General features: G+C 56.9%; 1 protein-coding gene across 1 annotated transcript; it reads right to left on the bottom strand.

Annotated features, from left to right (window-relative positions):
- Positions 1 to 717: 717 nt before the first annotated feature.
- On the bottom strand, positions 718 to 17742 carry PLEKHO2 (pleckstrin homology domain containing O2). The gene is given in 7 exon segments (XM_056126946.1): positions 718 to 940; positions 942 to 1730; positions 2209 to 2307; positions 3338 to 3442; positions 8063 to 8179; positions 11414 to 11563; positions 17668 to 17742. Coding segments are annotated over 7 exon segments (1464 nt in total). The 5' UTR covers positions 17680 to 17742; the 3' UTR covers positions 718 to 748.
- Positions 17743 to 24776: the final 7034 nt, after the last annotated feature.

Below are 24776 nucleotides of genomic sequence, written 5' to 3'. Positions count from 1 at the left end.
AGAAAGCAAAGTGCACAAAGGACCCCCTGGCAGGCCTGTCCCTGCCCACCGGCTCTGCCCTTTGTCAGGTAACACCACGGAAAGCCTGGATGTGAGGCAGGGCCAGGGATGGGAGCACGCACCCCTTTCCCCCAATGTGCGGGAGCATCAGGTATTGGGGACCAGGTCGTGGAGGGGACCCCATCCCCTTGGGGCACAGGCAGTGAGCTGTATCGGAAGTCTCAGCCTTGAATCTATATCTGGGGAGCAGCCCCAGGTGGGGGACCGGCAGGTGTGGGCGCTTCTCCCTGGAGCTTGCCACTCTCAGGCGGGACTTTCTACTGTGGAGGCCAATGCTAGGGCCTTCCCAGGGGTCACCCTGAGCCAGGCTAAAGGGTGGAGGCAGCATACAGCCACGTTTCTCCTACACCCTGGCCTGCCACCCCCGACCCTCGGAGCTGACCCCTCCCAAAGGCCACCTGCAAGCACAGCCTCCAGGCTCCCCCACTGGTCGGGGTCTGGGCAGCCCCTAGGAACAGGTGGGAGGGGCCGGGCGGCCTGACGCCCTAGGGTGGGGCTCAGCTGTAAACTCCTGGGGGTGGGCACAGAGGTGGTACCCCCAGAATCCCAAGCGCGGGACCCAAGCCCTGGGGTGGTCTGGAACGACCCCAATTGCACAGGTCCAAAGCCCTCCCTCCCCCCATCGTGCCAGGGGGCTGCGGCGGTCAGGCTGGCTGGCGGCGGGCGGTCCTGATGCGGCTCCCCCGGGCTAGGGCACGCTGCGTCGGTACAGGGTCACGAGCTCCTTCCGCTTCTCGGCCAGCACGGGGGCGCCGGGGCCGTCCTGGCCGCGCTCCCCCGCCACGCGGAGCTCCTGCAGGACCTGCGTGGCCTGTCGCAGCTGCTCCACGGCCTGGCTCAGCAGCGCCTCCGCGTCCACGGCGCCCGGCTCGCCCCCCGCGCACGCGGCGCAGCAGCTTCTCCGTCTGCTCCGATGCCACCTTCACGTCCAGCTGCGCCCGGAACAGCCGCTCGGGGGGCACCCGGGACCCCTCGGCCAGCAGGTCCCCCAGCGAGGAGCAGCGTGGGTGCGGGTGCGGGTGCGGCGGCTCGGCCTGGGGAGGGGACATGGAGCCCGCGGGGGCCATGTCGGTGGGCGTCCCCGGGCGGTTGGGGGTCCCCGGCGGCTGCAGGGGCTCCTGTCCTTCCGCCACACCGTTCACGGCCACCTGGCCAGGTCCTGCGATGGTCTCGGCGGTCTCAGCAGTCTGGGCGCTCGGAGCCGGCTCGGACACCTCCACGGAGACCCTCAGTCTCTCCGACAAGATCTTGGGTGGGGGTGTCGGGGGCTGCCCCCCTTGCTTGGGCTCCAGGGCCTCGCAACCTGGCCCCGGGGCCGGCTCCTCCCAGCTCACCTTCAGTCTGTCGCCCTCGGGGTCCCCCCTGTTGGGGGGCTGCTTGGGGTCACTGTCCTTGTGAGCTGGAGCCACTGAGTCCTCCTGGCTCTCACCATTGGCACCCGAGGCAGCAGGGGCCGGGGTGGGGCCCCTCTCCTGGGCCGGGGACTCTGCTCTAGATCCAGGATGGCTCCAGTCAGTTGCTGGGGACGGCTTGGAAGGGGGCATGGGGGGTAACAGCACCTCCCGAGCCGGGGCTGCCACTCCCTGGTCACTGGGGACAGCGGCGGGGGGTGCGCTGTCAGGAACATCCAGGTCGAGGCGGGTCAGGCCCTCAGATGCTGCGTTGGCTACCTGGCAGGGAGATGAGCATCATGAGTATCATCAGTGACTGGGGACCCTCCCATCCAGACCCCACCCCCTGTGCCCCGGTGACCCCCTCCTCTGGCCACTCCCCCTAGAACTCCAGGTGGGAACCACAGGCCAGGAAACCAGTTGGTTTCTGCCCCCTGCTCGGCCTGGGTGTTGGGACGGAGTCCCTAGGGATGGCCGGCCCAGAGGTGCTCCTCCGCTGCACCCACCCCAATCCCAGGGACCCCCACATCCTCCTCTGACCTTGGAACCCACCCATCTTCATGGTCAGCTCAGGTGTCTGTCTAGAGTCCCTCAGGCCACTGCCGGACCCTCACCGATGACAGTGAGTGGCTCTGCTGGGAGCAGCCTGAGGGCCAATGGCCGCAGCTGGGGCGGGGGAATTGTCCCTCAGGGACCAGCTTGGTGCCCCAGCACGAAGCAGGAACAAGGGAACCCAGCCAGGGTCTGCTGACCTCACCTCCTTCAGGTGGACACGCGTCGGTGGCCGGCGCCGCTGGCCCCCTCGGACACGGTCGCGCGTCACATGCTCCAGGGCACAAGTCTTGTCCACTTTTACCTGGGAGGGAGGACAGGTAAGAACCTGGGGCTGCCACAAGAGTGGCGGGGAGGAACATCTGCCCCCCCACCCCCACCCCTGCCCAGTCCTTCTGCCCAGAAGGGTCCTGGGCCCCAGTTGTCAGCGGGGAGCAAATACAGAAGCGGAACTGTAGGGGCGGGGGTCCAGCTATTGGCCCAGCAGCATGGGGACTGGACTTCCAGAAAAGTCCAGGCTGACTCACTGTCTTAGGACCTTAGGGCAGCCCAGGCTGAAGCACCCACACATCCTCTCTGAGGGTCAGGAAACGAGGGACAGTGGTAGCCGGCAAGTCATGGGGAAATCCACACTCTGAACCCCAGAGCAAGGTCAGAGTCAGGAGAGTGGGCAGGGCGCTTGCCTAGTTCAATTCCCAGCACCCCATGGAGCCCCCTCAATCCCTCCAGGAGTGAGTGATCCCTGGGCACAGAGCCAGGAGTTAGCCCTGAACACCATCAGGTGTGGTCCAAAAACCAATACATAAACTTAATATGGGGCTGGAGCGAGAGTACAGAGGGGAAAGGGTTTGCCTTGCTGACAGCCGACCCAGGTTCGATCCCCTGCATCCCATATGGTCCCCCCAGCACCTCCAGAAATGAATTCTAAATGCAGAGCCAGAAGTAACCCCTGAGCATTGCTGGGTGTGGCCCCAAAACTAAGTAAATAGAACAGACCCAGAGAGGAGGAGGAGGAGGAATGTATCTCTGGGTTCAGGCCACCGCACCGAGGACTCAAGTTTCTGCCTCTCACTGGTGGGATAGGGGTCATCTGGGCTGATCTTTCATGGGCAAGTTGGAAAGGACCTCCCTGGTCGAGCAGCGCTGGCCTGGCCGCCGCTGCTGAAAGATGCAGCCCTCAACCCGCCTGGCCCTGTACGGCCACGCGCTTCCTCCTTACACCCCATTTCTCCCTCTGCCACCTTCTGTGAGGGATACGATGAGAGCAGCAGCCCCCAGTCCAGGGGCGGATGGGAGGCAAGCGGGACCCCGAGCGGTCAGGGGCGGCGGCTCACCTCATCGAAAACCTTGTTTTTGCCTCGGCTGATGCCCTCGTTGAGGGCTCTGATCCATGACTCCTTCTCCTCGCCGCTGGGCGCTTGGAATTTGATGTCGCTGACCTGCAGGGCCGGGCAGAAGAGGGAGACGCTGACATACAGTGCATGCTGGGGGGCTTCAGCGCCTCAACTCAGACCCCCCAAGTCAGCTGCAGCAGCACAGCCAGGCAATCGTCCATCAAGACCCCATGGCAGGTGTGACACGGGCTTCAGGAAGGGAAGGACAGGGTCTGCAGGGGGGCTCACAGAGGTACAGCAAGGACCTGCTCCCTGGGACACCCCCGGCCAGCTGCTGAAACTCCAGGCTTCTGTTTTCTGGAGAATGCTGTAGTAGGAACTGAGAGACGGGCTTCATATGTGGGAGGCCCAGCCGGCTAGCCTGGGCCTCAGGGCCCATGTCCATGAAGCTGCAGCCACCAGCCTGAGCATGATCGGCCAAGAAATCCTTCCCTCTGCACTGAGCCCCAGTTCCCTCCTCTGCAACAGGGGTAACATGCAATGCTAAGGGCACTGAAATGATAGCAGCAAAGCCAGAGAGGGAGTACAGTGGAGAGGGTGCTTGCCTTGCGTGCAGTTAACCTGGGTTTGACTCTCAGCATCCCATACGGTCCCCCAAGCACCACTAGGAGTAATGGCTGAGCTCAGAGCCAGGAGTAACCACTGAGTGTCACCAGGTGTGGCCAAAAACAAACAGAAAAAGCCCCCCAAAACATGGGGACTGGAGTGATATAGATAGCACAGGGGGTAGGGCAATTGCCTTGCACATGGCCGACCCAGGTTCGATTCCCGGCATCCCATAGGGTCCCCTGAGCACTGCCAGGAGTAATTCCTGAGTGCAGAGCCAGGAAACCCAAAAAGCAAAAATAAATAAATAAAGCCCCCACAAAACAAAACAAAACAACTCAAGAGGGCCAGAGAGAAAGCACAGTGGGTAGGGAACTTCCCCAGCACTGCATAGGACTAATCTCTGAGCACCACCAGGTGTGTGTGCTTAACCCACCGCCCCCCCGAAAAAAACATAAAAGAAAGGGACATAAGAAGCCTGCGCCCAGTGTCCAGTGGGTGTCTAAAGGGAACAGCTTGGAGAGTGGGCGAGCCAGGGCAGGGATGACTGACCCAGCCTGAGGCTGAGGCTGCTGCCCATTCTCTGACCCGGCGGGTGGCCAGTCTGCCCATCCCCCAGCCCGGTGTTCAATAGCGCCTTCCTCCCCGTTATGTAACACCCCGCCCGCCCGGCCCTCAGCATCTTCATTATATAACTTCCTCCTGGCCAGCGCCTCCTCGAGGCCCTGGGTCCCACCCTCCTCCCCAGGACAGGCCCAGCCACATGCTCATTTGCATGACTGAGCCCTGATGCAAGCAGTGGAGTCAGAGCTCCAGAGGCACCTTGGCAGCGGCTCCTGAGCGCAGCGGGCAGAGCTTTGCGAGGGACAGTGTGCCCAGCAGGGCCCGCTGGGGCTTCCCACCATCCAGAGTGCTGTGCCGGGCAGTGAGGGGCAGTGCAGCACTGGGCAGTCCGGACCCCCACAGAACCAGGACAGAAGCACCAGCCCCACTGCAGCCTCGCTCACTGCTTTGCCACCTAAAGCACGCAGGGCCCTGAGGGGGTGTCCACTCTGCTCCCCCCAGGGGAGACCTATTGTGCTGGCCAGAGGGCGCCCTCGGGAGGGCAGAGGAGGTCAAGAGGAATTTCCTCCTGTCAAATCAAAAAGTCACGCCTGGGGCAGAGGATAGTACCACAGGGAGGGCACCTGACCTACGGTTGATTCCCCAGGATCTCATGGGGTCCCCTGAGCACCACCACGAGTGGTCCCTAAGGGCAGAGCCAGGAGTAAGTCCTGAGCACCGCAAGGTGTGGCCCCCAAACGAACAAAAAAAGTTGGTCCTTGCATACTTCCCATTCCCCAGACCATGCTGCAGAGTTGCAGACTGGGCAGGACCCTCCCCAAGTCCCCACAAGGAGCTCAGGGGCCCAGGACTGCCCGCAGGCCCTGGGAGAGGGGTAAACCACAGGACAGAGAAGAAACAATGGGGGAGGTGAAGGCAGGAAAGAGGAAAAGGCCAATCTGGCCGGGACAAACCAGGCAACAAGGCCCAGCAAGGCCACCCTGCTTCCTGGCAGCGTCTGCCCGGTGACCTCATGGCAGGGGCGTGGGGATGGGGAGGCAGGGGGAGAGGGCAGGCAAGACACTGGCCTCTTTGTTTATTTGATTAGGGGGGAAAAGCAGCCTGGGACCAGACTGCTAGGGTCATGTGACCTCCCCAGCTGGAGGCCTCGAGAGGATGGGGAACACCCAGGGAGAGGGGAGGACAGCCGTGGGAGTGGGGCTGGGATGCTCTGGAGAGTCCCACTCTCCCCGTGCTCCAGGACCCTGCAACCTCGACCACACTCCCCGTGTTCCCAAAGTCAGCCCAGCCAACCTCAAGTTTTGGCAGGACTGGGAGGCAAAAAGGGTGTGCCAGCGAGCAGCTGAGAACGCACGGTGCCAGGGGGAAGGGGGCAGCAAAGCAGAGGACAGGGACCAAGTCCTGCTGGTAGTCACATGCACGCACATTCAGACACACCTACCTGCAGTCAGGTGTGTGCGCTCGCGCGCGCGCGCGCACACACACACACACAGTCACAGACATTCACACATCAGCCCACAGTCATGAATACACACATATGCCCACCTGCAGTCACACACATGCACATACATTCACATGCATATGCATGGGTGCACAATACCCTCCCATATGCACACAGACATGCACATGTGTGCAGTCAGTAGCACATGTACATTCATTCGAATACATGCATGTGCACATGTGCACACCCACTTGCACACACACACACTTGCAGTGCATGTGTACACACAAACACATGTGCACACACATGTACACTTGCACGTACATGTATAGAATGCACATACATGTGCCCTCACACATGCACACATGCACAAAATCGCACTCACATGTACATGTATATACATACATTCACACATGCATTTGGACACACACATATGCACACACAGACACTCACACGTACATACACACACTTGCACATGTATACTCACTTGTGCACACTCACACGCACATATGTGTAAATAAGTACACACTTGTACCTGCACACATATGCACACGTGTGCTGCCAACGCTTCCCCGCGTACAGGAGACACACAGTCAGAAACAGCCTCCTACAGAATGTTCTCCACACCCGCCCTGCACACACACCTACAGGGTCTTGCAGGTCAGCAAAGGATGCAGGGCCTCAAAGCCCAGCCCGCAACTCTCCTTTCATCCAGAGCTGCCTGAGTAGGGCCAGCGAACAAGTGCAATAAGCTGAGCACAAACTCCACTTGCAGGAGGCCTGGAGGCACTACACGGTCTCCTAAGCACACTAAAGTGACCCCTAGGACTGGAGTACAGCAGGTAGAACGCTTGTCTTGCACACAGCCAACCCAGGTTTGATCCCCCGCATCCCATATGGTCCCCCGACCACCACCAGGAGTAATTCCCTATTGCAGAGCCAGAAGTAATCCTTGTGCATCACCGGGTGTGACCCAAAAAGCCAAAAAAAGAAAAAAGCAAAAAGTGATGACACCCCCCCCCCACCAGCAGAGTTGGGAAAAGCACACTCCACCTAAAACACACACACACACACACACACACACACACACACACACACACACACACAGGACTCATGAGGGGTTTGAGCGATAGTACTGCAAGTGGGATGCTTGCCTTGCACACAGCTGATCCAGGTTCGATCCCAGCATCCCATAGGGTCCCCTGAAAACCACCAAGGGTGAGCCCTGATGATCCAGAGCCAGGAGTAAGCCTGGAGCTGGAGTACAGCCAGGTGTGGCCCCCAAACAAAACAAAACCGAAAAAAAGCAGATGTTAACTGCAATCAGCCCATGAGATGTATGGCACCAAGAACACACCCCTCAGCTCGCTGTCAACTTGTGCTCTCCCATGAACACGTATCTCACTTGTCTGGATGTTTCTTTGCTTTACCTATTTCCATTCTGGAGAAGTCCATATTCTCTCTTAGACACATAATTCTCTCGTTCTCTCCATTCACATCTTTCTAAATAAGCTTCAATAAAAACTATTTTGCTTAGGGCTGGAGCAATAGTACAGCAGGTAGGGCACTTGCTTTGCATGTCGCTGACCTAGGTTCTATCCCCAGCATTCATATGGTCCCCCAAGCACTACCAGGATTAATTCCTGAGTGCAAAGCCAGGAGTAAACCCTGAGCATCACCAGAAACAAAACGAACAAACAAAAAAAACTACACTGCTTCACAAAAAAAAAAAAAATTTAAAACAGAAAGAAAAGATTGTACCCCTCCCACCTGGACCCCCAAATGCAAACCCCATCAGGCCCTGGGAAAGACCCCCAACAGGAGACTTTCCCCAGCTTCTGTGGAGAAGGAAAAGGCAGGGCAGAGAGCTGGGGGCTGCACCAAGTCCAAGCAGCGGTGTGAGGGGACAGGTGACCAGCAGAAGGGACATGAAGGCCTCCTCCCCCACTTTGCAACCTCAGCCTGGCGGAAGAAGGTGTCAGCTCCAAAGGGCACTTTGCAGCCAAAAGCAGTCTGGGAGAGATCCCCAACCGTGGCCCATCGTCCAGGAGACTCCCCATGCCCCACCCGCCTGCCCAGGGGCCAGTGAGTTCCCACAGGCCGGCCCGGCCCACCTTGTTCCCGGGCGATCGCAGCAGGATGAAGCGGTGCTTCCGCTTCAGGAGGGCCCGGAGGTCTTGGCACTTCTCATAGCTACCCAGCTCCACCGTCTCCACACACTTCTGCTCGTCCTGGAGAGAGACCAGGGGACACACCGAACCCTGAACACCCAGGCCCAGCCGTGCTGACCCCCCAGTGAGGCACCTCTGACCCCAGCTCAGGGCTCAGGCACCGACTGACCAATATGGGACACCGGATTCACTGTCCACTGGCTGGTGGATGCCCCCAACGCTCAGCGTCTACATGAGATGTGGGGCTTTCAGCCTGGGCGGTCCCTCACCACTGATCCAAGGTGCTTCGGGCCAAAGAAGGAGACGGTCAGAGCAACAGAGACTTGGGGGAGGCTACAGAACCACACGGTGGGGCTGGAGTGGATAGGGCGTTTGCCTTGCACGCGGCCGACCTGGGTTGGATTCCCAGCATCCCATATGGTCCCCCAAGCACCACCAGGAGTAATTCCTGAGTGCATGGGTCAGGAGTAACCCCTGTGCATCGCCGGGTGTGACCCAAAAAGAAAGAAAAAAAAGAACAACACAGAACACAGTCTGAGACGGACGCAGAGGGTCCGGATTAGGGAGTTAGCTGGGGCACCCAATGAGACCCAGAGGAGAGTAAGAACCAGGAGTACCGGGGCACCCTGTCCTGTTGTCCCCACCAGATCCTGATTTGACTCCCCCACAGACCCCTGACTTGGGGCGAGGGACTACCCCCCATGGCTTGCACAACAGGGCAAGAAATTCATCAAAGCACCCCCTCCTTCCCCAGCCTAGCCATGGAGGCCTCAACACCAATCGGGGGAGGGAGGCTGGCTCTGGGGACTGGCCACCAATTAGGAAAAGCCTGTGGCTGAAGCGATGGCACAGTGGGTAGGGCATTTTCCCTGCATGCTGCCGACCAGGTTTCGATTCCCAGCATCCTATATGGTCCCCTGAGCACCGCCAGGAGTAATTCCTGAGTCCTGAGCCAGGAGTGACCCCTGTGCATCGTGGGTGTGACCCAAAAAGAAAAAAAAAAAGCCTGGGGGACATGGCTGGAGCAATAGTACAGCAAGTAGGGCACTGGCCTTGCACTTGCACGAGGCCCTACTCAGGTTCCATACCAACATTTCATATGGTCCCCCGAGCACTAACAAGAATAATTCCTGAAGGCAGAGCCAGGAGTAACCCCTGAGCATCACTGGGCTCTCCACCCCCACCCCCAAACGCTGAATCATCCCAGCCCTTTTGCGGCTCAGGAAAAAAAAAATAAAAGATAGAACAGCAGACCCTGGGCGGGGGCAGCATTTTTGGAATGTCAGGCTCACTGACAGCAAGAGACGGCCAAGAGGCGTTCACACGCGCCAGGGGGACTTGCCTCAGAAAGAGGAATTGAACTAATAAGCAATTCTCAATTCCGGCTCTGGGGCCAGGCTCCCCCACCCCTTGAGTGTGAAGTTCTCGAAACAGCCCAGAGGTTTCTCGATGGGGCCTTTTTCTGGTAAAGGATGAGCGGAGTCATTCATGCTTAGAGGATGCGCAATCCTTCCTGCTTCCCAGCTGTGGCCAGATGTGCCGAGGCGGCCCCAGACGAGCGGGGCAGTGCCTGACAGCTGACAGCCGAGGACCCATCACTCCACTCTTCCAGTCCTAGCAGCTGGAGAGGAGGAGGCCGTGAGCTTACAAAAATAGCCCCCCTTCTGCCTTCCTGGCATCGTGGAATCCGGAGGCAGCAACAGCAGCAAACATCTGGGGGGCTGTGCGCACACATCCAGCCTCTAGCCCTTCCTGTCCCCCTACCCCTCGGCTCCCTGAGCAGGATGGACACTGGGCCTCAGAGTCAGCTCCTCGAGCACTTGATCTGGCTGCTAATCTCACTTGCCTGGCACAAGCATGGACTGGCTAAAATAGGCCGAGGCCCTACTGGTGGGGACGAGGCAGGAACCCCTTCTTCCGCTCCTCCCACTGCTCCAGCTCTTCCCCCATGGACTCCAGCTGCCAAAGGGTGGCCTGACCCTTGCGTCAGGCCCTGCCAGCACGCAAACAGCATTCGCACACATAACTGCAGCCTCCCAAACTGGCTGATGCCCAGGGCTGGGGATCTGAGAACAGATACGTGTCACAAAGAAGCAGGGCCGCGGCGGGGGCCGCCTGATGCGCCCCAAGAAAAACAGCTGCAAAGCACAGTGTGACACTCTGGGACAGGCTGAGTGGAGCAGGGAGAGAGAGAGAGAGAGAATCAGTTTAAATAGGCCTGTTCCATTGAAGAATTCAGAGAACACTGAACAAATTTTATTTTTGGGTTTTTTTTTTTTTTTTTTGCTTTTAGGGTCACACCCGGCAATGCACAGGGGTTATCCTGGCTCATGCACTCAGAGATTACTCCTGGCAGTGCTCAGAGGGACCATATGGGATGCTGGGAATTGAACCCGGGTCAGCCGCGTGCAAGGCAAACACCCTACCCGCTGTGCTATCGCTCCAGCCCCTGAACATATTTTAGAAGATTTTCACCAAAAGGAAGTTTGATTGCTTATTATTTATCTGTTTGCTTGCTTTATTTGGGGGTCATATCTGTCTGTGCTCAGGAATCACTCCTGATGAGGCTCAGAGGACCACATGGGATGCTGGGGATCGAACCCTGGTTGTCCACATATAAGGCCAGCACCCTACCCACGGTACTATCACTCCGGCCTGTTTTGGCATTTATGTGCTGGAGCTTCGGAGCGGTTTGGTTCCAGACCCAGCGCCTTCTCTTGCTGAGCTGCCTGTCGGTTTGCCCTGAGCCTCAGTGCTGACCTCTGTAGAATGTGTCACTAGCCTCTGTCCTCATGGGACTGTCGGGAGTGAGAGCATCAGAGAGGACAAGTTAGAGCTCACACAAAAGCAGGTGCAGGGCTAGAGTGATAGCACAGTGGGGAGGGCGTTTGCCTTGCACACGGCTGACCCGGGTTCGATTCCCAGCATCCCATATGGTCTCCCGAGCACCACCAAGAGTAATTCCTGAGTGCATGAGCAAGGAGTAATCACTGTGCATTGTCGGGTGTGACCCAAAAAGAAAAAAAAAAGCACAGGTGCTTATTTCCACGCCCCTTTCTGAAAGGTGTAAGCTCCAGGCTTCTGGGATATTGATTCCATCATGTGGAAGCCACCCCAGAGTCACTGAGTGCAGCAGTTCTGCTGAGGAGGTGTGCACACTTGTTCAGAGGCTCTCCTACCTCAAACGGCCCCTCACTCCGGAGCCCTGGCCTGGGGCCTCCAGCTGGTCTCTTCTGCAGAGGTCCAGAGGGTTCTGCCCTAGCCCACTGACCCCAGGCCCAGGCAGTAGCTTACCTCATTCTCGAAGACCAGCAGCTGAGCCTGGCAGAGGAGCAAGTACCGGTCTTTCCAGAGCCCCAGGAAGCCCCCACTGCTCTTCTTGATCCAGCCGGCCTTGTCCGCTGTCCGGGTTCCCCGAGGCTTCTCACCACCCTCCTTTAGGTCCTGGAAGACAGCACCAGGACACAGAGCCAGTTGGTGCATAGGTCATGCCAGAGCTGGGTCCCCGGGCTGGAAACCTTCTCACATTATCCCTGGTAGCCTCTCCAAAGACCCCTGGGCAGCCGCTCCTAATCCAACAACAGAATAACGGGCCACCGAGGCTGGAAAGATGGCACAGCAGGGAGGGTGGGTGCCTTGTACACAGCCAACTGAGTTCAATTCCTGGCATTCCGTATAGTCCCCCTGGCATCACCAGGAGTGATTCCTGAGCACAGAGCCAGGAGTAAACCCTGACCAAAGCCTGGTGTGTATCCCCACCACCTCCCCCCCCAAAAAAAAAAATGAGCATCTGGAGAGCTAGTTCAATGGGTAGGGTGCTTGCCTTGCATCAGGCCAACCCAGACCCAATGACTAGCACCCTGTAGTGTCCCCAAACCCTGCTAGGAGTGATCCCTGAGCACCACAGGGTGTTGTCCCAAACAAAACAAAACAAGACAAACAGAATAAACAATAACAAGCAGAAGAGCAGCGTCACCTGATCTGGGCCACCACATTACATTTCTGGGCATGTGAAATGAGGGAAAGCCCAGGGCCGCACACGACCACACAGCCACATCCCGACCCACACGGGACTCTACACGTTGCATCCCATCCTCCTATGCGACCTCGGGTCTTCCCCCCACCACTCTGTTCCAGCACTCATCCCACGGTCACCAGACAGTAGAGGAGGGAGATAAAAATAGAAAGAGGGGCAGGCGCGAATATACAGGGTAAAACACTGGCTTCACACTCGGCTGATTCAGGTTCGAACCCGGGTAACCCCAGCTGGTCCCCCAAGGCATGCCAGAAATAGTCACCTGAGTGAAGCCACGAGCACCGCCTAGTGTAGCCCCAAAACCATAAAAAGAAAAAGAGAAACAGGAAGAAACGCCCCCGCCTGGGGCTTACAGTGTAGGAGAGCTGAATCCGCAAACACAGTGATGGGTATGACCAGCCAGGGGTGTACCTCCCACCCAGGCGAGGACCTGGGGGTGCCCCCTCACCTGGTGGTGGTACAAGCACTCCCTTCTCTACCATAGGCTGGCAAGGGCCTAAACCCTGGGCCTTCCCCTAGACATAACGGCACCAGTCCTCCAGGTCCACCACTGACATCTTGGAGGTCTCAGTGGCCAGCTCGGATGTCAGGGTCATGGCTACCAGTGGGGCCCCTTTAACTTCTGGCCCCAGCACCTAGAGCTGCTCCTTTACAGACAATGGGTGTGAGTCAGAGAGCCGGTGCAGGGGTCAGACACTGGCCTTGCACACGGCCAAGCCCAGTTCTACATTGGGCCCCCCAAGCACAGCCAGGGGGTCACTCCAGAGTCCAGAGTCAGGAGTAGCCCCAACATCACTGGGTGTGGCCCCCAAACCAAATCAAACCAACAAAATACATAATAATGGGGGTGGCAAGAAACATCTGTGAAGCGAAAATAAAGACAGCAATTCCCTAGGCACTTTGCAGCAGTGACAGGGACCGAAAAAGTGAAAGTGGAGGAAGGAAGGAACAGTGGGCCTTGCAGGCCTGTGTGTGTGCATGCGAGCTTGCAGCGCTTACCTGAGGAAATCGGCGCTGACTAATTCTGACTGCTTTATAATTTACATGTGGCTCAAAAAGGGAGCCCCAGTTAAAGGAGACCCGCCTCTCCCCAGGGGTCCCGATGGCCACAGCCGCCTGTGGAAGGGCGCAAGCCCAGGCAGATGAGCGGGCTGAGCTGTCTGTCAGCAGCTGGGCAGGGCTGCCTGCTCTGACGGTGCTGCAGGCAGCGGCCGGTTCCCGCCCCTCGGAGCTGCACGCCCCACACACTTGCGGCCCAAGGCCTGCGGGGTCAGTCAGCGATCGGTCTCCGCCTCCAGCTTCTTCCTTAGTAAAACTAAAGCAGGCAGAGAAGCTACAGGGATGGTGATCCCAAACAAGGAGGCTCTCGAAGGGCTGGGCTTGCATGCAGGAGCCCAGCTCTGATCCCCCAAGCAACTCAAGGTGGTGCCCCCCCAGACCCCAAGATGACAGGTCCCATGAGAGCGCTTGCTCTGTCCACTGCTGTGGGCAGTGCCCAACACACTACATCAGCACTGGCTGCAGTGATCACCCCAGAACAGGCTGGGGGACCCTCGGCAGGCTGCCTCGGTATCTCAGGGCCCCTCTCCTGGGGGTGAGGCCAGACTTCAGGGCTGTTTTTCTGGGCTGAGCTGTGGGGCTTGTACCCCAAGAGCTCCGGGAAGCAAGCACCCGAGGCCGGGCAGGAGGGCTCACCCCGACATATAGCCAGCAAGAGAAAGGGGGAAGTGGGAGGGTCCCGAAGGTCTTCCAAGGGGGAATGAGGAAGTGGGGGCGTGCCACGCCTGGCGTCTCTCACACCCTAGGAGGCACCCAACTCCCTTCCCCCACTCCCCAAACACCCAGGATCCAGCCCCCAGGAGCCCTGCAGGGTGGAGCCCGGAATAGGAAGAAGTGGGATCTGGGCAAGGCCACCCCCTGACCCCTCACCCCACTCCCCTCCCCGCCACCTTCACCCTGTACCTCTCACCCCACACCCCACACTCCACACCACAGCCCTCAGCATGGCCACAGATGCCCCGTCCCACTCCTGTTCTTCTTGGGAAGCTGCTGCCCAGGGGTCACCGCCTCAGGCCTCCAGCTCTCCTCCTGCCTCCCAGGCCCACCCAGCAGCCCAGGACACCTCACCCCTACTTCTCAGCGGCCCCCTCTGCGACTTCCCCTGCCTACCTCACCCACTGCAGCTGGATGCTCCCAGGGGTGTTCTGCGCCTCCACCCGCTTAGGAGACGCAGCAGAGCAGCACCCAAGGAGCTAGAGATGCAAGTGTGGGTGGGCCCCAGGGGGTGGGACCTGGGAGTCCGGGTGGGTCCGAGGCAGGAAGCACTGTGGGGTGGGGGGGGGGTGCCAAGTCAGAGTAAAAGGACAGCGGGTAGGGCATTTGTCTTGCATGTGGCCAAGCTGGGTTTGAATCACCAGGAGTGGTTCCTGAGGGCAGAGCCAGGAGTAACCCCCAAGCACCACTGGTGTGCCCCAAAAACCACTCCCCCCTCCAAAAAAAAGGAGCGAGGAGGAGGATCCTCCCACACACACCAAGGGCCTGACTGGCCACCCTGGCAGGGCTCACAGGGAAGGTTTTGTCCTGGCCACCAACTGGCTGTGGTCCTGCCTGCCCTCCCCTCAGGGGGCCCCTGCCTGCGCCCTGGGAACCAGCCCAGATCCCTCTGCCTGCCGCGGGGGAGGGGGTCCCTGGGTCACTCACTAAAATATGAATAAGTAATAAAGCGAGAGCCATCGCCATCAGAACGCTGGGCACAGACCAGGCCGCAGGAAGGTGCCGCAAGACCAGGGACCCGGAGACAAGCAGCCCCGTCACTTTGGTCACTGGCTGTTTATAGGGACACTCATCCTGTGACTGAAGCCCAAGGTGCTCTGTGTGAACGCTCACTCCACTCCAAGGGGCCCGTGGGAGGCAAAGGGACACTTGAAGGGAGCCGAGAGGGCTCTCCCTGGGGAAACTTCTTGTCTGATCCCAACAACAAGGTCCCTGAACAAGGCTTGGGCTCTTGTGGGCACCTCCAGCTTGCCAGGACAGAAGAAGCTGGTGTGGCTCAGAGGGGCCCAGGCGGACCCCGTGGGTCAGGGCTGCGGCTGACCCCCGCCAGCCCTGCAGGCAGGCCTGGGTGGAACTGGGAGGAGACACACCCCTGGGTCACAGGACAGCCCAGAGGGGCAGAGACAGCAGCTAACGGGCAGGGCCAGGCCTCTCTCTTCCCAAGGCAAGGAGCCAGTACGCAGCCCCAAGGCACCAGGGGGAGGGGGGGGGGTCCCAGCAAGGCTTCGAGAGGGCAGGACACAGAAGCCCTGGGCAAGGAGTTGGTGGAAGCACAGGGAAGGCACCTGCCTTGCACAAATTAGATCCCCGATACCCCAGAATCTCCCAAGCCACACCAGGAGTGAGCCCTGAGCACAGAGTCAGGAGTAAGCCCTGAGCACTTCCCACCTTCTGGGGGAAAAAAAAGAAAAAACAAAAACAGAAGCCCAGGGCAGACGAAGGCCAGGGCTAGGGTTTCCAAGCTCACTGCAGGGGCTGGAGCAATAGCACAGTGGGTAGGGTGTTTGCCTTGCATTCGGCCAACCCAGGTTCTATTCCCAGCATCCCACATGGTCCCCTGAGCACCGCCAGGGGTAATTCCTGAGTGTAGAGCCAGGAGTAACCCCTGTGCATCGCCAGGTGTGACCCAAAAAAGCAAAAAAAAGAAAAAAAAACCAAGCTCACTGCAGTCCAACAATCCCCTGCCGAGCTATTTGCAGTTTCCAAAGCTTTTGCACATACATCATCACATTTCTGGAGCACTCTCTGTCATTTTCCAGACGGGGAGACTGGACCCCCTGAGCACCAGTGGACAGATGCCCAGTGCCAGACTGGTGCTTGACCACTCATGGCGACTCCCAGCCCAGGCCCAGAGGAACTCACTAAAACCGAGGGTTGCTTATCGTGCGAGAGACTGGGCAGGAGCCGTCCCCAGATGGGGAGAAAGAGAAGAGAGAAGGAGGCAGTGTGGAAGTAGGGTGCTCAGGCCAGCCTGGGGCCAGGGCGCAGAACTGGTGACTAAGGCTGAGGCGGAGCTAAGGGTTTGAGGTCTCAAGAAACAAGACAAAGTCACTGAAAGGGAAAGAACAGAAGGAACAGAAGCAAGGAGGTCAAAAGTGGGGTGGAGGGCAAAAGGGAGCCCCTGGCCATGTGAGGGGAAGACAGATCAGACCCTGGCTGATCTGGAGCCAGGTAGTACAGCAGGCAGGGCCCTTGCCTTGCACAAGTTTGGCCCAGAATCGATCCCCGGGATCCCAAAGGGTCCCCCGAACCCCACTAGGAGTGGTTCCTGAGTGATAGACCCAGGAGTTATCCCTGAGCACTGCCAGGTATGGACTCCCAAATGGAAAAATAAAAACAAAAACGTCAGGTCAGATCTGGTCAGCCCAAAGGGAGTGAGTGAGTGGGAAGTGAGGGGCGCTGGACCAGAGGCCGGGCAGGGCAGGGCTGGCAGGAGACAAACCATGGGCGAGGAGGCCGCAGAACCCCCTTACTTAACTGGGGGCCATGGCAGATCAGGAGATGGAGTAATCCTGTCCCACATCCTCTGGGAGAAGGGGGGGACGCTCAGCCCAGCAGCAAGGCCAGAGGGCTAAGGGACCCCCACCTGCCAGCCAGAAAGCAAATCCTAGCGGCCTGTCTGTGCCCTAGAAGGAAGGGGACACATCCCCATCTGGAGGAGGCTGGCCTGGCTCTTCGCTCCAGCGAAAAGGAAACCCAGGCCGAGAGGGGAAGTGACTTATCTACCATCCCACAGAAAGGGAGCCCCCAGGATGTGGGGCGTGAGCACTGATGCTGCCTGGTCCCTCTGGACTGCCCCAGAACAAAACAGTGACATTGTCTTCGCCTGGAGGGGCAGCCCCTGAGACTCCCCTCCCTCAAGGGACGAGAAGTGAAGTCTCCTGGACTCAGACTCCCCTAGATTCGGCCTGGTGCCCCTAAACTCAGAGGGGCACTCAGCAGGACCCCCTCCCACGGGCACCCCAGAACACCCCTGGTCGGCAGGAGCTGCGGACAGGGATGCGGACACTGGGGGGACCCCGGACGGGGGTCTCGGGCAGCACCCACCCGTCCGTGGGTCCGAGTTCTAGCTGAGGAGAAGGGAGGGGGCAGAGTGCAGACTCGCGAGCACTGAAGCCCGCCGGGCCAGACCCTGACAAGGACCCGCACGCGCCCCGCCGCTCGGTCCTCTGCTTGCTCCGCTCTCAGCCAGTGGTCGGGGCCGAGCCTCAGTCTCCCGCCAGCCCGATGAGACGAAGCCCACCCCACGCCCAGGCTGGCCAAAGTACCCGCGAGGACGAAGTGAAGGAGCATGCAAAGAGGGCAGCCTCCCCCATCTCTGCCTCTCCCGGCCCGGCTCTGCCCGGGCGGGCTGGGGGGGGTCCCGATCGCGGGAGACCGCAGCGCTCCAACAAGGGCCTGAGTCCGGGACCCGCAGCCCGTGAGACGAGTTCAAAATCCCGGCCGATCGCGCCCTCACCTCCTCCTCCATGGCAGTCCGTCGGCGTCTGGCCGCTCCGGCGTTCACTCCCGGCGCGGGGCGGGCTCGGCCTCCAGCATCCACGCCCGGCGGGGCGGCGGCTCTCAGCGGTCTGCCCCGCCGCCAGCCCGCGGCCCAAGAAACTTCGGGGGGGCGGGGCCAGGGGCGGGGAGAGGCTTCCGGGGCCGGGGCGGGGCCTGGCAGGGGCGTGCCGGGCCGAGGGCGGGGCCTGTAACGGGAAGCAGGGAGCGGGGCCAGGGCGGCGAGAGGCACTCGGGACCGGGGGCGGGGCCTGGAGGGGGCGTGGCGGGTCAGGGGCGGGGCCTGGAACGGGAAGCAGGGGGCGGGGCCAGGGCGAGAAGCGGCTGCGGGGGCGGGGAGGGGCGGGGCCTGTCAGGGGCGTGTCCGCCCGGAGGCCCGAGAGTGGGGGCGGTGGGAGCGGGGCCGGGTTGAGGGCGGAGCCTGGCTAGGGCCGGGCGGGTGGTTGGGGTCGGGTTGCAGAACTGAGACTGGAGGAAGAGGGCGGGACCGGTTGGAAAGAGGCTTCCCGGACCCGTCGAGGGTTCAGGAAGGGTGGACGGAGGAAGAGGACCCGGCGAAGAGATGGGGATGGGGAGGGGTTTCCTGCCCGAGGCCACGGCGAAGGATGCGGGAGAGGCCGGGGCGGGGCCTTAGAGGTCAGTAGACCCGTGGGTGGATTGCGAGGCGCGGGGTGGGGCGGGAGGGTGCTAGGGCTGCAGACTAGGTCAGAAGACCCTGAGCGGCCTAGAAATGGGGACTCAAAAAGGCTCTTCCTCAAATTCCTCCCCGAAATCGGAGCCGAGGTGGTGACCCTGTATTCTTGTCCCCGAAATCAACTGGCAGAGCAGGTCTTGGAGCTGGTGGAGCCGTCTAATGGGAAGACCTAGGAGAGGGGTTCTGGACTTTGGGGGTCCTTTCGGAGGAGAATCTGCTCCTGGTTCTCAGGAGTCCTAAATTTAGCATTGCTTTGCTTTCTTTGAGCTTTGCTGAGAACTGTGGTCCTCTCTGGTTCCTAGAATGAAGCCACCCTGAGCCCTCACCGGCAATCCCAGTAGCAATCAACAGCCAAGACACTTGCTAGAAGCTGGGCTTCAGGGACCAGCAGAGAACGGCATAAGTTATGCAGAAGCCTTCGTTTTACTCTTAGGGAAACAGAGATTTAGAGCCAGAGGTGCTCCGTTCCAGTCTCTAGCACCAACCCTCTTCCCTGCTACCCTCTTGGGTCAACCCTAGCAGAAAGAATTAAATGCCTGTGGAATCGATGATGACCTCCGTGGGCTCTGGCTGCCATAGCAGCAGCTGTACCAGTGGACAGAGTCCAAGGCTCCCCAATCACTTTCAATCCTGCATGGAAGACTCAAACCAGCAGGGGAAATGATTCACCGCGCTTTCCCCTCAAGCCTAGTCCTGGGTTCCTTTGTCTAAAGGCATGAAGAAAACCCACTTTGAGACCCTAAGAAAGTTTAATAGGGGCCGGAGTGATAGTATAGTGGGTAAGGCACTTGCCTTGCGCTCAACCAACCCAGGCTCTATCCCCCACATCCCATATAGTCCCCTGAACAACTGCCAGGAGTAACTCCTGAGCATCACTGGGTGTGGCACAAAAACAAACGGGGGGGGGGGGGGAATTAAGTATTATATATCCGCAAAGAACAAAAACGATTAAGGAACCTCTGATCCTCGAGACTTAATAGCTATCTCATTTAATCCTTACAAAATTAGAGATCCAGCAGGAGGGAGGGGCTGGGGGAACAAAAGAGGAATCTACCCATAAAAAACATTGTTAACTTCAGTTTACAGATCACGGGCCCAAGAGATTGTACAGTGTGTAGGATGCTTGTCTTGTGCATAGTCAAACTGAGTGTGATCACCAGCACTCCATAGGATCCACCAAGCCCACCAGGAGTGAATCTGAGCACAGAGACAGGAGTAAGCTCTGAGCATTGCCAGGTGTGGCCCAGGTGTCACCAAGCATCACAGCACCAGACTTGCACTGAGCCACCAGAGCCTACACCAGTGGCCTCTATAAAAATAAATTTTAAAAAAAGGGGGCCGGAGTGATAGCACAGTGTGTAGGGCATTTGCCTTGCACATGGCCGACCAGGATTCTATCCCCAGCATCTCACATGGTCCCCTGAGCACCACCAGGAGTAATTCCTGAGTGCAGAGCCAGGAGTAACCCCTGAGCATTGCCGGGTATGACTCAAAAAGTAAAAAAAAAAAAGAAGTAAAAATCAATAAAAATAGGAACAAAGGCCAGAGTGATAATATAGTGGGTAGGGCTTTTGCCTTGCATATGGCCAACCTGGGTTCGATCCCCAACATCCCCTATGGTTCTCTGAGAACTGCCAGGAGTAATTCCTGAGTGCAGTGCAAGGAGTAACCCCTGAGCATCGCCAGGTGTGACCAAAAAAGCCAGTAATAATAATAATAATAAGAAGAAGAACAACAACAACAACCAAGTGACCAGAGAGAGCCCAATGGGCTGCGCACACACTTTGCACACACGAGACCGAGTTCCATTCCCCATTGCATTCTCCTGCTAAGCACTGTCGAGGGATTCCTGAAAACAGAGCCTAGAGTAGGCCCTGAGTACCACAGAGTGTAGCCCCAAAAGCCAAATAATAACAACAAAGAATTAGTACAGGAATAGGCAGTTTACAAAAGTCATTATTTAATTTGACTAAAAAATATGGGCGGGGGGGAATATGGGAGATAAGAGGTGGAGAGATAGTACAATGGAGGATAAGGCATTTGCTTTGCACCTGACCAAGGTTTAATTCCCTGGCACTATATATGGTCTCCTGAACACAGCCAGGAGTGGCCCTGAGTGCAGAACAAGGAGTAAGCCCTGAGCACAATCAGGTACTGTCCCAAATCAAAATAAGAGAAAAGTAAATAAAAATTTAGATAGTAAATTGGTGGGGACCTGAAATGCATACTTCGTATGCAAGAAACCCTGTTTGATCTTGGCACTGAATGGTTCCCCAACAATCACCTGGAATGACCCTTAAGTACAGCTGGGTCTCATATATATATATATATATATACATATATATATATATATGTCACTGTCACTGTCCTCCCATTGTTCATCGATTTGCTCGAGTGGGCCCAGTAACGTCTCCATTGGAGACTTTGTTGTTACTGTGTTTGGCATATCGAATACGTCACGGGGAGCTTGCCAGGCTCTGCCGTGCGGGCGAGATACTCTCGGTAGCTTGCTGGGCTCTCCGAGAGGGGCGGAGGAATCGAACTCGGGTCGGCACATGTTGGCTGCGTGCAAGGCAAACGACCTACCGCTGTGCTATCACTCCAGCCCCATATATATATATATATACATATATATATATATATATAACGTCTTCTTTTCTTGTTTCACTCAACAGACTGGAGGCTTGGGTTTGATCCCAGCACTACACGGGCCCCCAAGTCATGCCCAGAGCAACTACCAACAACAGAACAAGGACGGTAGCTTCTGTGCACCGCGGTGTGTGGCTCAAAATCAAACGAAAAACTATGTTATGTTTTATTATTATTGTGAATGAGTCAGGGGTTTGGATTGAGATCTCTATCAAGCGTTCTTCATAATGAAAAAAATCCATTCCTCTGGGAATTTGAGCTTACCAACCTTGAGACTAAGGAGATACCAGAGCAGAGGGACGCTGCTCTCGCAAATGACCGGAAGGTGGCAGCAGAGAGCGCAGCCTCCGGTTGAAGGCAGTGGCCCAGGCTGAGCGGAGAAAGGCGGAGAAAGGCGGAGCCAAGGAAGGCCCGCCCAGAAGCCGAGACCCTTTGGCTCCGCCTCTCCTCCCGACCAATCAGGATCCACGTGGAGGAAACGCCGATGACAGAGGGTGAAGGGGAGGCACAGACTGTTAAATCCTCTCCGAGGTTGTTTGCGTTTTGGGGTCAAAACCAAAACCAAAGCTCAGGGCTTCCTCCTGGCTCTGCACTCAGGAATTACTCCTGCTTGGGCTCTGGAGACCCTCTGGGATGCTGGTGATGGAACCGAGTACACGGCAAGAGCCCTATCCACTGAGCAATCCCTCTGACCCCTTAATTACGTGTTTTTTGTTTGGTTGGATTTTATTTTGCTTTTTTTTTTAAATATAAAGTTGTTCACAATAATTTCTTACATTCAATATTCCAACCCCGATCCCACCACCATTACACCTTCCTACAACTGTCACTGTCACTGTCACACTGTCACTGTCCTCCTTACAACTTATTTTAAATTTTCCCCACCATCACCTAAACCTATCCCAATAGCAGGCCCTAAATAATTTATTTTGTATTCGCTTGTTATGAATAATCTGCTAAAAATGATCCAAGTTTCCTCAGAAGAAAGTGTGTGAAGATTGTTGTTGTATCTCAGTCTGGAGCCTTACGCCCTTGTATAAGAGATTTACTGACATGCTGTTATAGGTTGAGCCTTGTGTGCTAATTATACATATATATATAATCTGATCAATTGCCTTCTACTTTACACCCCATCCAATGTGATGTGCTACTCCTGGTAGATCAGTGGCGCAGAGTATGAGATGTCATACGGCCTTGAAAGTGGCCACACACTCGAGAAATTCTAAAACTTTAAATACGTTGATACAGAGTTAGGTTTTTAACTGGATGGTGACTTTGGGGTCCGGGGCTTGTTGCCCTCTTCCAAGATTAATTTGTGAGTCTCTGGATCATGGCTGTTAATGAGCTTATATGACATCAGAGGCCATGCTCCTGGAAGCACAGGGAGGTGGGAGGAGGTGGCCCATTCCTGACTTCTTGGGAGACTGGGGATTTCAATGATAAAACCCTCATACCTGGGTTTTTCAGCAGACTCATTCATGGATGAGGCTTCTCTGAGCCTGTGGAGATCAGCTGTGAGCAGGGTGGTGATTGAGTTCTGGAGGTTTTCAGCTGCTGGGACTCTGTGGGGGCCGGTGAGTCCCCCTACCTGCCCCACTCCGAGCTGCTCTGGATATGATTTTTAGCCTGAGCAGGGTCTGGAGGTATGTCTGCAGCCTTGGTTGGGTTTTTTGTTTTTGTTTGAGGCCCACACGCGGTGATGCTCAGGTGTTATTCCTCGCTCAGCATTCTGCAATCACTCCTCATAGTACAGGGGGGATGGAGGGGCCCGATGTGATGTGGAGGATAGAACTCAAGTAAGCGCACTACCCATTGTATGATGATTCCAGCCCCTCACAAAACCAGGGTGCGGGCTAGAGCCATGGTACAGCGAGTAGGGCACTTACCTTGCACGCAGGGGACACAGGTTTGATCCTTGGTTCCCCCAGAGCCCACCAGAAGTAATCCCTGAGTTACAGAGCCAGGAGTAAGTCCTGACACAGAGCCCAGAGCCAGGAGAAAACCCTGAGCACCCAGGGTGGGCAGTCACCTTCAGTGAAGTTCTGGCAGTTTCATATAAAGCTAAATTTACAGGAGTTTATAATCTAGCAATTTCTCATAGGTACTGAAGAAACTAACACATAACTCCACAGAAAACTGAGCTATCAACAGGCTGAATGGTAGTATAGCATACATGGAACATTTCAGGGAGTTAAAAGCAAAAACAAGGGGCTGGAGCGATAGCACAACGGGTAGGGCGTTTGCCTTGCACGCAGCCAACATGGCTGACACAGGTTCGATTCCCAGCATCCCATATGGTCCCCTGAGCACCGCCAGGAGCAATTCCTGAGTGCATGAGCCAGGAGTAACCCCTGAGCATCACCGGGTGTGACCCAAAAAGCAAAAACAAAAGGGAAACACTTTTCTATACAGACAAAAATGGATGAAATGCAAAAACAATAATGCCAAGTGAACTAAGGCCCCTTATGCCACAGAATATATACTGTATAATCCCTTTTTGTCATTAGTTGTTTTAAAATGATATGTGGGACTGGGGGCTGGAGCAATAGCACAGCGGGTAGGGTATTTGCCTTGCACACGGCCGACCCGGGTTCAATTCCCAGCATCCTTATGGTCCCCTGAGCACCGCCAGGAGGAATTCCTGAGTGCAGAGCCAGGAGTAACCCCTGTGCATCGCCGAGTGTGACCCAAAAATTTTTTTAAAAAGTGATATGTGGGGCTGGAGCAATAGCACAGTGGGTAGGGCGTTTGCCTTGCACGCGGTCGACCCAGGTTCGATTCCCAGCATCCCATATGGTCCCCAAAGCAGGGCCAAGAGTAGTTCCTGAGTGCAGAGCCAGGAGTAACCCCTGTGCACCGCCGGGTGTGACCCAAAGCAAAATAATAATAATAAAAATTAATAAAAGTAATAATAATAATAATAATTAATTAAAGTAATAATAAAATAAAAATAAATAAAATAAAATGATTTTATTTAATGATCCTTCAAGCACCAGAGGTCACTCCTGAGCACAGTCAGGAATAGCATTCTCCCCCTCAAAACACACACACACACACACACACACACACACACCCCTGTGGTCAGAGAGTGGGGATAGTGTGGATGGCTAGAGTGGTGAAGGCCAGACTAGAGCACAGCACTGCCTTGTCCCAGGGCACCACAGGGAATGATACCCCCTCCACGTGGCCCCCAGCACTGTCCTGGGAGTATCCCCCAGCCAGTGCTGCAGATTGTGCCCCCCTCCCCCCAAATCTGGCTTGCTCTTCAAGCCTTTGTATTCACTTGAGTATATATTTCCCCTCTCTCTCTCCTCACATCAAAGTGAATTTTGTTCAATAAAACCTTCCTGGGCAGGAGTGATGTTACAGCAGGGAGAGCATTTGCCTTGCACATGGCTGATCAGTGGCATCCTGTATGGTTCCCCAGCCTGTCATCAGGTGTCGCTCAAAAAAACAAAAGCAAAAATCTACCTTACCTCACTATTTCGCCTCCTCCTGAAATTCTTTGTGCAAGGGAAGGCGATGGAACAAGAGAGCTAATGCTGAGGTTAGAACTGTCCTTCTTACCCGCGAAGAGCAGCTCTCCGCTCCAGCCTGAGTCCTCAGCTCCCTGAGAAATTGAGTGGCAGGGACCACCCTGACTCCGTGCAGAACAAGTGGACTCCAGGTGCAGCTTGATGGCTGCCTCATGGGACTGGGGCCCGTGAACATTTGTGCTGTGCAGG

Source organism: Sorex fumeus, unplaced genomic scaffold (genome assembly GCF_029834395.1).
Source record: "Sorex fumeus unplaced genomic scaffold, SorFum_2.1 ptg000063l, whole genome shotgun sequence".
Taxonomy (NCBI): Eukaryota; Metazoa; Chordata; class Mammalia; order Eulipotyphla; family Soricidae; genus Sorex; species Sorex fumeus.
This window is presented reverse-complemented; position numbering and strand designations above follow the sequence as displayed.